An 18,850-nucleotide genomic window follows, 5' to 3' on the forward strand; every position below is an offset into this window, starting at 1 on the left:
CGAGTAATGGAGTTAGTTTTTGTTTGCTTAAGCATGTGCATGTAATAGCTTGTAATGAAAAAGTTTGCATTGAAGTGAGGCAAAAGTGACAAGAAAAGTTTTCGTTAAGTTGCTTAAATTAACAATTTGTTTGTTTCTTCATTGCTAAAACAGAAGCTTCTAATGGCAAATGCTCGTTAGTCATAGTAACTTTGAAAATTGTTTTAAAACTGTGATTCATTTATAAAAGAAGAAGCATTAACATTTATTAATTAGTATTTCTTATAGAGTCAAAAACTTTTGAAAATCAAATTCAGAAAGCATAGCTTTTAACTTTTCAATATATTTAGATATTTCTGCCAAAATGAGCAAATTTGATTGCAAACTTTATGTTAATTAGATGATCCCTGCGTATGACTGAGTTAACGTTTCACAAGTTCATATTTTTATACTCTTGCACCCAGTTGCTACAGAGTATTATAGTTTTGTTCACCTAACGGTTGTATGTATCACCTAAAACTAATCGAGATAGATATAGGGTTATACATATATAAATGATCAGGATGACGAGAAAAGTTGAAATCCGGTTAACTGTCTGTCTGTCGGTCCGTTCAACAGTGTGAAAACGGATGAACTCCCCATAAAACGGTACTGTTAAAAACTACGGGATAAATCAATAAGTAAATACGCCAGAGACATTGAATTTTACCACCAAGATGATACGAGCTCTATGTGAAAAAAGATTGAATCGGACCAATACTTCCTTTAACCCCCATATACCCAGAATAAAAAAATTTCAAACTTCGAAGTGACTTTGTACCACATATATCGGCCAATATGTGAGTTATCGCAATTAGAATAGGAGAGCTTGTTTTATTTATAACAGTATATTGGACGAAAACTGTATATTGGACGAAAAAAAGATAAGTTTGAGCGAAAACTTGGCCTAGCTCCCATATAACTAATATCAGGTTTTTGTATGGTTTTACACCTTAAGGTATTTTCCTGGGTTTGATTATTGCAAGTTGCAAGAGTATAAAATGTTCGGTTGCACCCGAACTTAGCCCTTCCTTACTTGTTTTCCTTTATTTTTTCCTTTATTTTTCTTCATTTATTCTTTGATTTTTTTCAATTATAACTTATGTCTGCAAGTGTTTCACAAGTTCATATTTTTCTTTTTACCTTCATTTGTTCTTCTTTTTTAATTTTTTTCTGCTTGTTTTCTTATGTCTGTGTTAATGTTTCCCAACTTCTCATATTTTTATTTCTTCACTTATTATTTTATTTATTCTTGATTGGTTACTTATGTATTCTTCAAAAGCATAAAGCGTTACCTTTACCTTTTCTATAGGCACTTATTTACATACTTCCAGCGAAATGCATAAATTTAATTGCAAACTTTGTATTAATTACATGATCACGACTGCATGCTATTTTTCTTGATTTTTTCTTTGATTTATTTTTGATTATAAGTTATGTCAGCGCAAGTGTTTCACAAGTTCATATAACTTTTCTCTATTTCTTCTCTTATTATTTCATTTATTGCGAAAGTGTTTCACTAGTTCATATTTTTTATTTCTTTATTGATATTTTATTTACAAAATTCTTGTTTGGTTATTTATCTGTGCCTTAGTGTTTCACAAGTTCATATTATTTATAAAAAATCTGTTTTTTCACCTAAGATTTGGAAGCTCCTAAGTAATATGAAAATATTTATTTAAAGAATTGATATCAATGTCAAGTATCAAAATATCAAGCGCCTAGCTTCTAAAAATCATATTTGTCCACAAAAATTTATAAATAAAATGTGCATAAATTTTAATTCTTTTTATTCAATCAAATTTATAAAAATGGTATCCATATGCATCCATATATACTGTTCTTTAAGGTCTGTTCTCTAACAATCAATCATTTTTAGTCTGATACACTCACCGAGCGCTTGGCATTTTCCAATTTCTGTCAATCAAATCCAAGCACATATGTATGTATTTGTACGTCCACGTCTTCTACCCATACATAAATATGTCAAGAGCTCTGGGAGACTAGTGAGCGTATATACAAGCAGACGAACTGACGACTTATAGGGTCTTGGAAATTTTCTTCGCAGTGTTAGAAACTTCATGGCAAATTTAGGAAAATACTTTGTGAGGATTTCATATTTAAGTGTAAATCTTAATACTATTTGCTTGTATATGTACTGTTCAGTCTATAGAAAAACCTTGTAAATTCGTGCTCACTAAGAATAAACCTAAAAAAAATATTTAAAGAAATTCTGTACCTCCCTTTTTAAAAACTACTAAAATTATTAGAATGCCATATTTACAACAAATAAATTGCATTACATTTTTTCATTTACCTCTTCGGCTAATTAATCAAACTGTGCATGGCAATCAGGCATGTGTCAGCATATTATGCCTATCCACAAGCGATTAGATAAACACTTGTGTGGCAGTTTGGCTGGGTGCGGTCGAATGCAGAAAAATAATTAAATGTTACTCATACGCCATGTATGATCAACTAACACCAGCTGTCATTATGTCTTGAGAATATGAGAGGACTACATACATATACTATGTACACATATACATATATTAATATGCAGTAAACTTATACACATTTATATACCTACAGACTTGTGCAAAATATTTGCCACTACATGCAGGCATTTACCAGGAAATAACTCGGTACCAGTGTACTCTAACCATATGCACTCTATACCAGCTCCTACTAATATGGTTATCTTACTCCAACGGTGCACATGCACACATACATACATTGGTATACAAATTTGCATATATTACACGAGTGATGAATATTGCCTTTAAGCATCGATGAGTTAACTGGCAATTAAGCTGATAAGCAATTATTTGCGTAGCACTTGATTGCCAGTTGAATAGCGCAATTTGAGAGTATGATGGGGAGCACAACTTTTTTTATTGCGTTAATAACTGTCATAATTATTTGCTTGTGCTCACGAGAGATGAGCACACATGAATGTGATGTGCGTTTTAAATGATGATTAATGAGCGGGATAATTTATTTTGTGGTTATATAAATTACATATTGATATAGTATATAAGTAATGTGGAAGCGCATTCAAAAGAAAAGGTGAAATTTAAAGCTTCATTTAAACAAAAAAATTAATTCGGGGAAGTTGAAAAAAAGTTACAGCTGTTCAAAAATGAGTGAAAATAAAGAAGAAATTCGCTATGTTTTGAAATTTTTGTATAAAAAAGGGAGGAATGTCACGCAAGCTATCAGTGAAATTTTTGAAGTATGCTGTATCAGTTCGTGTAGCACAACAATGATTCGCTCGCTTCCATTCTGGAAATTTCGATGTGAAAGAAGCACCTCGCTCTGGTCGATCAATCGTTGAAAAAGTCGATCAAATTATGGAAAAGATTGACCAGGACCGTCACATAAGCAGCTATGGCATCGCTAAAAAACTTAACATCATCATCAAACAGTTTTGAACCAATTAAAAAAGGCTGGGTACGAAAAGCAGTTCGATGCTTGGGTACCACAAGAATTGTCTGTGAAAAATTTAATGGACCGAATTAACATCTGTGATTCTTTGTTGAAACGAAATGAAATCGAACCATTTCTGAAGCGAATGGTAACAGGAGACGAAAAATGGATCTTATACCACAACAATGTGCGAAAAAGATCATGGTGCAATCGTGGTGAAGCTCAACAAATGGTCTCAAGGCAGGATTGACGCCTCCAAAGGTTAAGCTGAGTTGCTCCAGCCTGGTCGAACGATTGATTCTACATTTTACTGTCAACAACTAATGAGATGGAAGCAAGCAATCGAAAAAAACGGACAAAACTGATCAGCAGAAAGGGCTTCGTCTTCCATCAGTACAACGCTAGGCCACACACTTCTTTGATGACTCAATAAAAACTGGGAGAGCTTGGCTGGGAAGTTTCGACGCATCCACCATATAGCCCTGATTTTGCACCATCGGACTACCATTTGTATTGGTCAATGCAGAACTCCCTTAATGGAGTAAAGTTGGCTTCAAGAAAAGCCTGTGAAAATTACTTGTAGCAGTTTTTTGCCGAGAAACCAGAAAAGTTTTACACTGATGAAATAATGTCTCTAGCGAAAAAATGGCAGAAAGTGGTCGGCAAAACGGTACATATTTGGTTCATAAAAGTTCATGATAAATTAACAAAAATAAGTTGAAGTTTGATTAGAAATACGAAAACACTTTTTACGACTTTTACGACCCTATAAAATTGTCTCCCAATGTCTTATAAAGTTAATCCATTTTAATTAGGATAATGAAGATAAAAACCGATTTTATAAACGTTTGGAAGGTAATAATAGCATAACGATGTGCCTGTTCTTTGATCTCTAATGTGTTATGGTAACCAATATTTCATTTGCGGTTACGAAACGATGCCAAACTTGCCCAAACTTATAATGAGAAAAATATTTATTCAGATAGAAGTTGAATCAATGCTTCAACAGAAGATGAATTGGTAGTCAATAAGCGGAAATATTATTTATGTTTCAAAATACCCAAAAAATCAAAACGCTAAAACCACAATTTACGCAACTAAGCTGTTATAAATACCACATAATTCACGTGATAGCCTCAGGAGAAAAGTTCAAGGTCATTGCTGTTACCACGCACTCATTTTCCCAACATCATGCCTATATACCTACTATATATGTAAATGCTTCATCTACATAGATGGGCAAATATTATATTATGAAAGTAAATGAATATTTTCCCACATTTTTGCTGTTTGCTAAGCGCAAATGTATGTATATAAGTGTGTGCTAATAATTTCCCAAAGCCTCGCGTGTGTGTGTGTAGATTTTTGCTTGCTCGACATTTATTGCAAAACGTAAACATTTTCTGCCAGCCAACAGGCAAAAGTAATTTTCCAGCCATCAGCGAAAAATGCTGAAACAACTTCACTTCTTCACACGTGCTAAACATTTCTGTAGCGATTTGCTTTTTTATTGTTTTTGCTTGGCTTTCCATTTTAACAGCCTCCGCTGGCGATCAAATGTGAGCTTGGCAAAGGGTGCGCATACATTTAAGTAAATTCATACACGTTTATATAAGTATATACAAGTGTATATATAATAGCGCACAAAGTGATTTGCTTAACACAAAGCATTTATGACTTTTGTGGGTGTGAATGTATGTGGCGCTATGATTGCGGTCTGCCACAACATGCAATCTCAATCTGAAGGCGAACGATTTTACTTTCTATTGAAGCTGCTTGGAATAAATGAATATTTCAATTTGTTTTGCAAGTGTGGACAAATGGTTGAATGATGGAAGGACTGCATGTGACCGGTTAAATTGTTATGTTTGAATCATGCAGTGGTTGTACAGGGTGAGAGAAATAACTGATAGGTGCTTGCTTAGTGCTGAAAACGGTTTTTGTAAAAAAGTTTGAGAATCCCTTTGAGAATCGCATTTGTATCGATGGAAAACTTTCTTCTTCTTGGTTCAATTGCAATTTTCATCAACTAACATTAGCAGGTAAGCTGTTAAATACTTTCGATTCAATAGACTATGAAGGTGGTTCGTTAATTCTTAGACTCATCGCCCGATAGCGTCACTATCGCCACAGAAATTACTACATAAATCACGTCACCTCAGGACTATTATATTTCAGTCTGAGACTGTTGTCAATATGTGTTTCCATATAAATGTAAAGAGAAGCGACAGTCAATCTATTTGACTTCAGCGCGCACTTCCTCCGAAGAAGGCGAAGACGGTCGACCGCAAAGGCTTTTCCTCACGTATTGGGGATTTCTTAAGGCATACATCGACTATATGAAGAAGGCTTCTAGTATGACGAAATACTGGATCCGCCGATGCCACCGGAAAATTGGTCGGACAAGGTTACGAATTGTTGCCCGAGAAAACAACAGACGGTTAAATAAGTCGGAGCACCGCAGGATCAAATGTATTGATCTAGAAGCACCAATAAATTGCCATTTTTCCAAAATTGTCCTTCATAAATACTTATGCGGCCACTAATATTGGTCTTAACAGGAATTACAATACCTTCCCATAACAATTTATTTTTTCCTCTACTTCAAAACAACAATCACAACAACAACAACATTAACATCAGATTTCGCCATAAAAGCACTCGGAATGCCTGGACGATCTGGCTTCACTTTCAACGTAATAAAATTTAATCCTTAAAGTTCACCTAAGAACAACAACAACATTTTCCTACACACAGTTTCAGTACACTTTATTTCCCTAACCTAACCTCAACTACACTCTTATGGCCTCTTTAACCTTAACTTCAGTCATAGAAGCTCCTTCTGCTTAAACTATTCAAAGCGGTGTATCGATTTTCTAAAGAAATTCCTGCCATTTCTGCTTTGGGAAAACAAAAACCAACTGTCGTTTTATGAACGTTGTTTTCTTGTTTCGCAAGTTGTTGAGCGGAAAGTTCGAAACTTTCAATGAAATTCAAGAGCAAATCACATACATAAAACTCATGAATAATTCAAGCAGCAATCCGCAAGACTACGACTGTCAAAGAATTGTGTAAATCACAACAAACACAACAAATACGTGCAATGATAAGTAGGCGGTAGGCTTACTTCGATTCACAAATCTAACTGTACAAATAGTGCTTGTGTGTGGGTGGCCTTATGCTTGGCCGCTCAATCGAGCCCACGCATTTTTGACATTGAACCGAGTATTGGCTAAGATTACTACAAATGTCTTTGCGTTGATACTTATATACATTTTTATACGTATTAGCAGATGAGTATTCAACACATTTAATCAACTTTTATTAGACTTAAACAATTTTTTAGACACTATATTGAAGTCCGCTGGTCTAGAGATCAGCTAACTTCAACGAACTCTTTAATTAGTTTTCAATAGCCAATGATTATGGTATTATATAATAGAGAGGATTGGTGAGGGAATCAGAGTCTTAGTGGAAGCAAGAACCCAGAACGCAGATTCCGTTTAAAGTTCCAGGATTTAAACTTTTTCTGGATATTTGTTTGGACCTCTCTTTGTATTTCTGGAAAAATATAAATTTTATAATTTTTTCAATCAATGTTGTTGTTGTTTTTCTAACGTGTAAGTTGTCGTCGACGTCCAAGAAACGTACTGTTTCGACGGGGTCAGACCAAAGGGAGAGGGGTGTTAGATAATGGGGTTGGTAGAGCATGCAAAAAGGTGGCCAGTGTCATGCATTGCATGCAGGACATATATTGGATATGTCGGGGTCCATTTTGGAGAAGTAGGAATTTAAACTACTACAGTATCCAGAACCAAGCTGCGCAAGGGTCACTCTTGTTTCTAACGGCAACTCGAGCTTTTCGTTGGCGATGGGTGGTGGTTTATTGAGAGGGAGGCGATGAAGGTGCTGATGGCTCCACTATGCTTGTCGGAAATTTGTTGCGTCCGAAGTCTGGTCGGCTTACTGTCTAATGTCATCGACGTAATTGAGGAATGTCCAGTTGTTGCTCCTAGGAGGCGGTTCCGCTCCAAGCAGGTGACTGCAGGGGTAATTCCTGCGAAAACATCCCAGCAGGAACTGCCTGGAGAGTAGTTCAATATGTTCCTTAACTAGCAGCATAAGGGCCTCACTACATATGTAGGTGTTCAATAGGAGACATCAGGATAAATCCTGTCGTAGTCTGGAGTGCAGTGTTCTGACGAGTCTGAAACTTCTCATTTGAGTTCCATTGTATCCAGGCGACCATATTGGTGCGGCGTAGTTGAGGACCGGCCGGCCGATTATATTGTAAGTTGCCAACATCGTTTCTTTGTCGTTTCCCCATGTTCTGCCGGCTAGCGACTTCAGGATTTTGTTGCTGGTCTGTACCTTGACGATAATCGCGGTCGTATGAGGAGTGAAGGAGCCTAGACTATCAAAAGTTACACCCAAAATCTTTCAATCTAGCGGCCTTCCCAATAGAAAACCTTTCTACAAAGCACTGAAGGAGCACAAAGCTGTGAAGGAAATAATTTTGCTCAAGAGAATATGATTAGAGGAATTTTTGAAATATATTTGGACTTTTTTTCCATTAAATTATCCAACTTTCTGCAGTAGTCCAACTAAGTGCCAAGGGCTTACTCATTATTGTGGCTATTTTAGAAATTCGTAACTCTCAAAATGGATATTGAGGTCCTTAATATAAAAAATATTTATGAAATAACATTCTGTCTGAGAATACCAAGAAATAAAATTTATCAATAAATGGAAAACAAATAAGTGAAAAAAAAATTTATTTACTTTCCCTTGTGAATAAATCAACGAATTAAATCTAGCGCCTGAGAGCCCAAACTAAGCTTTGCTGCATAAATTTTATTTATTTACCTAACTGAAAGTGCTTGAAATATAATCCCTAACACAACAAATGTATATATAAATAGCCAGCGATATTCTATTTTAATCATTCGCTCTAGTACAATCGGCTGCCAACAGGTGTCATGTTACTCATACGCCCTGTCGTAAATGCAGACAGGCTTTAATTACAAAACAATGCACATAAAAATAACGGCAATAATCTATGTTATTAAGCATAGTGACACTAATCTTATCTGACTGCGTTTGGGCTTTTATTATTTTGTTTTGGTTTTTATTTTAGTTTTTGTTTTTCTCTTTCTCTTCTTCCTTGTCATTAGCGCACGAAAGGGACACATATTTTACAATTGTCTGAGGAAAAGACATTAAACGCCAGCCATGCAAGCTCTTGTGGCTGACATTTAAATAACAACTTTCATTAGTAGACGCGTAGCTAGCTAACTGTACTCATATACATACACATACATACATATGTCTTGTACGTAAAGGAAATGCTATAAATTGAAGCTGGACCACAATTAAATTACGAGCAACAAACAAAGCCATTAAAGAAAACAACAACAGAATAGTAAAAGGGAAGGGAATGAAAGGGAAGAGAATTAAAAGGGGGAGCGTAAAAAGTGTAGTGTGTTTATCAGTGGCAAATTTAAAAGCATTTAGATACTTACGGAGTTACAGCTGAAGCAACACACACACCTCCACAGACGCTGGCTAATAACGCGCTGTTTATGATGCTTTTTATTATTGTTTTTATTTTACTTTATTGGTAGTAGTTTTTAAGATTTTTTAGTGCACGTTCTACTTAGTTTATCATATCATCTTTTTTACTTTCTGCTTTGTTCTTTGTTCTTGTAATAACTATCACGTGATATAAAAAAATATTAGATATATAAATAGATGTTTAAAAAGTGAACAAAATCACGAATATAAATATCTTAAAGACCAAAAACAAACCTTCATAGCATACAGAGCCAGGATCCAGAGCCAACTAAAGCAAAAACTCAAAAAGGCATTAAAAACTCTAAACATAACCAAAAAATCCCATTAATGTTATCTAAAATAGGCTAAAAGCTACTTTAAATAATCCTCTTCATCTTTATCATTAGTAGACTACAGTCGACCTCAGCAAGCAGTCTAAATCCAAGCTGTCAGTATTCTATTGGAAATGCTTTGAGGTACTTAGCTGAGCTGAAAAGGGTTAACTACCAGATAATTTCGATAGATATTTGTCTGATCCGACTATGAGGTAAGGTTTTAACACGAAAAAACCTCACTCTTCATTATTTTTTACCGTTAGGTGACCTCAGGCACAACATAAAAATATAAAGCTTCGAAACAGGTCGTTACAACAACAACAATTTAATAAAAAATGCAATAGTCTACACTCAAAAATCTGCAAGAACATATGACAACTAAGCCACTCTCTTCAAACAACTTTAATTTGACCCTGATTATTATCAATTTTCCCGTGATCACAAATATCTATTCAAACCAGTCACATTCAATTAGGATTAACGGAAGGCTATACACACAGAAAGAAAGAAGAAAGTTGAAAATTGTAATCCTCCAAAACTGGATTCTCTCGTTACCACTCCACTCTTTAATGACTGCACTACTTTCCAATTGAGTTAAGAGCCAATGCAGATTCCATTACATTTCATAGACACAAAGTCAAAGTGCCATTAAAACTAAGCTGTCGGCGAGCATAAAAGCCGTTACTTTCACAGCAGCACGAAAAAAGGCGCCGCCAAAACAAATTTCTTCAGCGCACACTTTGCACTCACACAAACAGATACAAAAGTGGAATGGAGAACAGGCGCTGAAGATTTGGCTTTCATTGCTTTTGTCACAGCGTTATTATTGAATTTCACTCAAAGAGCAGCACATGCTGTTGAACGCTATATGCCGGCGAGGCAGAAGCTACAGAGTCTATGACTGAAGCTGCAGTTGATGCTCGGTAATTCAAACGATGAAATTATGCCATTAGCGCATCCGGAACGAAGTCATAATTGCTACAACAGAGAGCTTGGTCGAAGATAAAGATTGTGAAGGAAAAAGCGGTGGATTACTGAGGGCGGAAAGTAAATAATGACAATAGGGAAATAATACTTTTTAACATACTCAATATAAAAAAATTAAAATATTAAAAAAAAAATTATTTAAATAAAATTAAAGTTTTCTTTTCAAAATTGCAGAAACTCTTCAATCAACTTCTTTTTCACATTTATTTCAAAAATTCATACTATTGCTACACTTTTTATACGTTTTTCTCTGTTCAAATAGTTTTAATAATTTATGTAAGTTGAATTTTTTAATTCATCTATTTCCTATAACTCCATCTTGCTGACATTAATTATCACTCTCGCAAATTAATAACGATTTTATTCAGAAATCATAGATAAGCACTTTTTATGATTATTTTAACGGTAAATTTTTATCAGCAATTTGTCGACCTTACGCCAACAAGTCTCAAATGGAACTAAATTTTTATTATCCTGTCGTCTACGGCTATCAACTCCAAAATGATAAAAAAAAGCTTAAAAAGAAAAGCTCAAGCAACTGCATGCTGAGGGCCGGCATTCCGCTGAGCTTTCTTTACATCGCTCAGCAAGCACCGAGTGTTTAAAAATTTTCGATGCATACATTTGGGCGCACAACGGCAGAATAAAAGAGAGATATTTTAAGTTAGCGGTAATTTATAACTGAAATATTGTCACACAAAAATATTAAAAATAATATATAAAAATCTTAAAAGTAATATACTATGCATATGTGTGTATATATGTATATATTATATAGAATTATAAAAATTACATATTCATAACTTACATTATACATATATGTAAATGCTGTTTTATTTTTTTTAATGTATGCATAATTTTATATTATTATTACTATTATTTTTATTTTTATTTTTTTTTGTTATTATTATTTTTCTTTATCATCAAATTAAACTTTTGAATATATTTATTTTAACGTCTTATTGTCGCCAATTACCAACATTCTCCATCACCTGGCACACCCTGTTCGATCAGCTGTAACCGGTTAATCGGAAATAAGCGGCAGCACAGCTTGTAAATTTTGTGTAGAGAAAGAGAAGAGCATAGAAAAGAAAAGTAGTCAAAAGAAAAATATCGAAGAAACAAGTTGATTTGTTGAATTGTTTGTCTGTTTATATTTATTTAATGAAGAAAATATTCAACTTTTCTAAGTTCAAATAGTTGTGTGAAAAAAGCTACCGCTTTGCGGCCCACAATCTGTGGAATTAGGTACGAGTGTTTGGTGCATGATATCGTTGAGTGCACTGCTGACCAAATACACGCTGGGCATCATGAACAACTTAGGACACAATCAGCCAACGGGTGGAGCAGGTTCTGGTGCAGGTGGCGCTGGGGGAGTCGGTGGCGGCGGCGGCGGTATTGGCAACAACAATGGCAATGTTATACAAAATCCAGCAGCAGAAGGTAGCATGGAGCGCGGCAGGTAGGAGCTTGTTTATCAACTTTCAATTATTGACCAATTGCATTTATTTTTTCGTATTTACATATAATTGGATGCATATTGATAATTGTTTTGAACTCTTTACAATGCTGTCTAATATGCATATTTTAATTGAAATTTTAAACAGTTGTTTGCTACGCTATGCAAGTCAAAATTCTTTGGATGAAAGCTCACAGAAACATATTCAACGCCCAAATGGCAAAGATCGCACCGTTGGACAGTATCATAATGAGCAACACACAACCCGCTCATTCGAGGCCATGAACGAAATGCGCAAGTAAGTGTAGAAAAAAAAATTTTTAATTTGCACATCATGCATATTTTTCCTATTCAAGGCAAGCAAACTTGCCAAATTATTAGCATATACCTAAGTATAAATATTTATGTTGTTAATTAGAATTAAAAAAAAAAATGACAAATTTCGAGCGCCGGCTGGCATGGGCATAACATAACGCCGCCTTGCATTGTCAATACTGAAAATAAATAACAGCTGTAGTGTAGTACTCTTACATACTTACGAAGAACAAATAATTAATTGTGCGCACGATTACACATCAGCTTTGTTTAATTACGTCGAGCTTTTCTTTTCACTCTTAACTTGTTTGGATCGACGTATATATGTACATATGTGTGTTATGTGTACGCTACAAACAAAGCGATAACTTGTTTGGCACGTAACGATACTATGCGCCTTTTGAAATGCTAGAAGTAATTAATAAACTAAACACATCTTTGTATAGGAAATAGTATTTTCCATAATAAATGTATTCACACCGAGATTACTTGTTTTGTGGACAGTCGGTGTGCGCAATAGGTAGCGTATTTGAACTTCATCAAGGCTACACATAAAACATTTGACTTAATACAAAATAAATATTGATATTTATAAGTATTTGCCTTGAACTTGAATTGCCCTTAATGAGTAGGTTTTGTTTTGACACCGTTTTTTTTATTTTTTATAAAATGATTTGCCGTTCGACAATACCTTCAGACAATGCACACGCAAAAATGTACGTACATATGTATATATGTAAAAATGCAGTGTGGATAATGCACGGAAAAACATAACAGTATTAATTTACTTAGCGTTGTTTTGTAAACTTTACTTCATGCTGTTACGCGAAATGACAAAAAAAATATTTTCTAGCCACATAATGCATTTTCCATAATGTTTTTCACCAATCCCTTTGGTAGAAAGATATACGGTTTAAAATCTTATTTGAGGCTACCAGAAATTTTAAGTCTTCCCGAAAACACTGTTCTCTCAACTTTAGAGTGCGACAGTAACGAAACGAATGCAATTGTCATAATTTCTAATAAATAAAAAATTTACCGTTTAGGCAAAATTTACTCTGTGATGTAACGTTAGTTGCCGATGATATAGAGATACCGGCACATAAAATGGTACTTGCCTCCTGTAGTCCATACTTCTACGCCATGTTCACCGGGTTTGAGGAATCACGACAGGGCCGTATAACACTACAAGGTGTTGATCATCGTGCGCTAGAACTGCTCATCGAATATGTGTACACATCGACTGTAGAAGTGAACGAAGACAATGTACAAGTGTTATTAACCGCTGCAAACTTACTGCAGCTAACAGACGTGCGTGAAGCCTGCTGCGATTACTTGCAGACACAACTGGATGCCAGCAACTGTTTGGGAATACGTGAATTTGCAGACATACACGGTTGCGTGGATTTGCTGAACTATGCTGACACCTACATAGAACAACATTTCAAGTAAGTGATAACCTTAAAATTTTAGCTATAGACGCTAATCATTATAATTTGTTTATTTTTTTAGTGAAGTAATTCAATTCGATGAATTTCTCAATTTGAATCACGAACAAGTGATAACTTTAATATGCAACGATCGCATTTGTGTGCCAAGTGAGGAGAAAGTTTATGAGTGTGTAATATCATGGATACGCTATGATCCGACTATGCGCGAGCAGTTCACTGCTATCCTCATGGAACATGTACGCCTGCCCTTTCTCTCCAAAGAATACATAACTCAACGCGTCGACAAGGAGCCATTATTGGAAGGGAATATAATATGCAAGAATTTAATAATTGAAGCATTAACATATCATCTGTTGCCAAATGACACCAAATCTGCACGTACCATACCACGCAAACCAGTTGGCCTGCCGAAGATACTCTTAGTCATTGGTGGCCAAGCGCCCAAGGCAATACGTTCGGTAGAGTGTTACGATCTGCGTGAGGAAAAGTGGTATCAGGCGGCTGAAATGCCGAATAGGCGTTGTCGGTTAGTAGCCCTTCACACAAAAGTAAATGTATTTGTTTAAGTTTTTAATAATTCATATGCATTTACAGCGCTGGATTGGCGGTGCTTGGCGATAAGGTGTTTGCTGTTGGTGGCTTCAACGGCTCTTTACGTGTGCGTACCGTGGATGTGTACGATCCGGCCACAGATCAGTGGCTCACATGTAATAGCATGGAGGCGCGTCGCTCCACTCTCGGTGTTGCCGTATTGCATGGTTGCATTTATGCTGTGGGTGGTTTCGATGGTACAACGGGTCTCAGCAGCGCAGAGGTATTCGATCCTAAGACCGAATTGTGGCGTCTTATAGCGTCGATGTCCACACGACGCAGTTCTGTTGGTGTTGGTGTTGTTAATGGTTTACTCTACGCCGTTGGCGGTTATGATGGTTTCTCGCGTCAATGCTTATCGTCAGTGGAACGCTATAATCCAGAGACTGATATGTGGACACCCGTAGCTGATATGTCGGCACGCCGTTCGGGTGCTGGTGTGGGTGTGTTGAATAATATACTCTACGCCGTTGGCGGTCATGATGGTCCCATGGTGCGCAAATCTGTAGAAGCATATGATCCCGATTCCAATTCATGGCATGTTGTAGCTGATATGGCCTATTGTCGGCGCAATGCAGGAGTTGTGGCCCACGATGGTGTACTGTTTGTTGTGGGCGGGGATGATGGCACCTCGAATTTAGGTTCAGTTGAGGTACGACACTTTTGTGCCAACATTTTCAATGAATTTATTGAACTAATTGGCGATTTTTTAGGTCTACTGTCCAGAAACTGACACGTGGCGCATATTGCCTGCTTCTATGACTATCGGACGCAGTTACGCCGGTGTCTGTATGATAGATAAGCCCATGTGAATGGAAGAGCAGGGTGCAATGGCACGGTATGCTTACATTTAATAAAAACTACAAATGTTGCTTAAATTTAATAAACAATTTTCTATTTTTAGCCAAGCTAATGCAGCAGCCGGTGGTATCATAGATGATGAAAATAGTCAAGCTGAGGGCAGCAATGTCGAGGGTGCAGTCGGTTACTCACGCAGTGACGCGCACATCAACTTAAACAACAATGGCAATAGCAATGCTTCCCAACAGCAACAACAACAGCAAAATCATCCACACTACGAAAACATCTATGAATCCCTTGAGCAATATAATACTGCAGCTGTTGCTGCTGCTGCTGCTGCTGGTGCTGGCGTCAACGCTGTTGCCCCTGCTGATGCATTGCCCCAACCTCAAGCCGACGCCAATGTAAATCCACCTAACATTAATAATCTCAACAATACCAACAACAACGCTAACAGCAACAATCAATCACGCATTCTACCCAATATAAGCTATAGGAATGATCTCTACGATCGCACAAATACTACATCACCAGCTTATGACGTGCCACGTGCCGTGCGCTCCGGTTTGGGATTTCGACGCAATTTTCACATTGATCTACAAGGAGGTAAATGGGTGTTTCCCACTAGCATTTTTTCATAAATAATAAAATGTGTTCACTTCTCTCAAAAGCCAATCGCTTCAACGCTTCACGCACCGGTGCATCCAATACAGCACCTACTTCGGTTTATGGCAGTAACAACAACTGTCAACGCCAGCGCAGTTTCGATGACACCGAATCTCAGAATTATTACAATTTCAATTACCAGCCTAGTTTGCGTTACGAAAATATTTACGAACAAATTCGTGATGAACCCATATACCGAAATACCGGCAGCGGCGCTAGAGTTTATGGACGTTTAGATGTCATTGGTCATGGTATCGGTCGTATTGAGCGTCATTTGAGCTCATCATGTGGCAATATTGATCACTACAACCTGGGTGGCCATTATGCAGTACTCGGCCACTCACATTTCGGCACTGTCGGCCACATACGTTTAAATACCAGTGCTAGCGTTACCAATGCACCAATCATTAATAGTGGTTGTAGCATTAATTCGGCAGTAACAAATACCACTGCGTCCATAGCAACCAATGTGACCACAACGGGCAGTCAAAGAGATGCCAATAATGTTAAAAACAGCGCTTCATCTTTCTTCAGCTGTTTGCAGGGCGAAAATGCACAGAGTATGAGCAATATATATCGCGCCTCGGTCGGTATAGGTAGCGGCATGGCGACCACATATGCTACCGCTGGTGGACAACAAATACCTACGCAATTCAATTGTGGTAAGTCTCCAAAACCAATACATGTTTAATTTGTTAAATAGTGTATTTATTATTATTTCAGTGGTTCCGAATAATACCAAAGAGCGAGAACCACGTTCTGCCTCCGCTGGCCCGATATCAATAAGTACTAATAATGGCAATGCCAATGATGGACCCACTTCCTCAGGCACACGCCAAACGGGCGCTATACCAAAAATTAAAGCACTCGCTTTAAACACAAATAAGCCCAGCACCTCTTCAAATAATGCCAACAACATTGCAATAGAGAAGACTGTCTCCATTAAAAATGCAATCACCAAGAAGGCAACAAATAATACGAACAGCGCAGCGCCTGCGTCAACAGCTAAAACAAGCACAAACAGCCCCGAGCACACATCGAATTCGAGCACCTTGAATCGCATTTCCAAGTCCAGTTTACAATGGTTGCTGGTAAACAAATGGTTGCCATTATGGATTGGACAGGGGCCAGAGTGCAAGGTGGATCAGAGTATAAATGAAAAACTAAAATCCAAATTAAAAAATATTTTTTCTCAACTCTTACAGGTGATCGACTTCAATTTCATGTTTTCGCGTGATTGTAGTGGTTGTGATGCCGCTTCCGCCGCCACTCATATGTCCAATCCTTATTATACGCCACGTTTGGGTGGCATGATGCCACATGACTTAATGCGTTTTAGTGCAGCTAATGCCGAGATGCACGCACCATGTGCAGCCGCTTCGACGGCCTTGAGGCGCGATCTCAATATGCGACCGCGCGCCTTGAACCGTTTGCGTGAATACGAGCAAAATCGACGTGATACGGCCACACATCGCTATGAGGATCCCTCGTATGAAAATGTGCATGTGCATTGGCAAAATGGTTTTGAATTTGGACGTTCGCGTGATTATGATCATAATCATCAAAATGCAACAGGCACAACTCGCCCACAACTACAACGTGCGCGCTCCGAAAGTCCAAATTTTAACACACAACAACGACGCATGCGCCAAAATTCCAATGCAACACAAAGTGGCAATAACGTTGCGCCCGCCGCTGGCTATAGTACAACAAAATACGTAGACACATTCAAGAGTTATGTGCTCAATGCGGAAAACAACACGTTCAAACCGAAGCTAGTGAAATCTGAGAATGGCGACGTTTTAAATTGTGCGGCGAGTGGAAGTGGAAATGTAAGTGGCGCCGCTGAAGTAATAATAAATCCGTTACCAGATAGTCTTGACGAAAATGAAACTCCACCACCTGTTGCCGAGCTCGAAGCTGAAATGGAAGAGGCCGTCGCCAATATTAACAATGAAACAGCGGCTTGCAGTGCCAATGCAAATATAGGTGATAATGAAGGCGAAAAGCCCACGAGTTCAAATCGAGTAGCAAATGTTACTGGAAGAGAAAATGTATTCATAAATGACAACGAGACTGATGCAACAAAGACAAAAGCCACTAACGACAGCAACAATATTAATGTAAAATCTACTAACAAGGAACAAAACGACGATTGCAAGCAACAACAAGATATGCTAAAATGAACAAATTATATGTTATCTGATACATAAAGAGATAACGAAGAATTTAGCTGCTGGAAAAATGATAGAAATAATAAGAAACTCAGTAGTTTTGAATATTAAGTTTTCAGTTGAGCAAAAGAAGTTATATACATATTTATCACGATTATATACTAAATATTCAATTTCGTAGTGAACAGTAGCCATGTGTATGAAATTAGCAAACAGTAAAATAATGTACTAACTACATATATACGCACACGTAGAACCGGCAATTTGCAGTTTCCTTAGGCAAAATACACAATTTTGCATTATACCATAGTATACAAATGATACGAACTAAACAGGATTTATTTCTTTGTATTTTCGACACGTATTTTCAGTTACATGTTTATACTCATGTTAACTTTTAATTATGTATAAGTAAAACATATGTATAAGTTTTTTTTCTACTTACTCATTATTGCATTATTCATTGCATGAGTTTTAGAACATACTCATTGCTCTGTTGTTTATTATATATATACATAGTATGTACTAATTTATTTGATAAAGACAATACATGTAAAAATACCTACATATTTAATAGCAATTTTTTTTCATTTTACCTGTAAAGTTACAGGCACACAATAACTGCCACGACTGTATACAGGTCCGTAATAACGTGTCTGCACTATCAATTTTATAAAGTTTTATATGGGATCGTCAAAATACAAGGTATAAAATTAAAGTTCGAACTCACAAATTCGAAAACTTTCTTGCACTGGAGTGAGCAAATACAACCAACTTCATGTATGACTTGCGACGAAGAAACTATTAAGTAGTTTACCTTTTTTATTTGTATTCATTAGTTCACAGCTCAGTGACAAAGTAAGTATTTCGTTCGTTATAAAGTCTACCTAAAACAAGATGTGTATGTGTGTCGGGTAATTACGATACGTGTGTCATGTAGGCATTCAGTTGCGCTCTCCTGACATTCCTCTACCTGTTTAATATGTAGTTTTGTGTGTGAGTTATCACAGATAATACTTTTTTCACAAAGTCCTTAAAAAATTTCTAAAAAAAACAATTGAGTACAAAATA

The 18,850-nt window shown here is 36.7% G+C and overlaps 1 protein-coding gene across 4 annotated transcripts; it reads left to right on the forward strand.

Moving 5' to 3' along the window:
• Positions 1-11,433: 11,433 nt before the first annotated feature.
• LOC120767679 (ring canal kelch protein) lies at positions 11,434-18,353 on the forward strand. 4 transcript variants are annotated; one of them, XM_040093854.1, is made up of 10 exons: positions 11,434-11,784; positions 11,930-12,079; positions 13,143-13,544; positions 13,609-14,073; positions 14,142-14,790; positions 14,852-14,976; positions 15,043-15,545; positions 15,611-16,267; positions 16,329-16,744; positions 16,811-18,353. In XM_040093854.1, the coding sequence occupies exons 1-10, from the start codon at positions 11,588-11,590 to the stop codon at positions 17,789-17,791; spliced, it is 4,545 nt and encodes a 1,514-aa protein (XP_039949788.1). In that variant the 5' UTR covers positions 11,434-11,587; the 3' UTR covers positions 17,792-18,353. The 4 variants fall into 4 exon arrangements, with proteins under 4 accessions (XP_039949788.1, XP_039949791.1, XP_039949789.1 ...); XM_040093855.1 differs by having other exon boundaries at positions 11,588-11,784; positions 16,350-16,744; XM_040093856.1 differs by lacking the exons at positions 11,434-11,784; positions 11,930-12,079 and adding an exon at positions 12,947-13,077.
• The last annotated feature ends 497 nt before the right edge of the window (positions 18,354-18,850 follow it).

Source organism: Bactrocera tryoni, chromosome 2 (genome assembly GCF_016617805.1).
Source record: "Bactrocera tryoni isolate S06 chromosome 2, CSIRO_BtryS06_freeze2, whole genome shotgun sequence".
NCBI lineage: Eukaryota > Metazoa > Arthropoda > Insecta > Diptera > Tephritidae > Bactrocera > Bactrocera tryoni.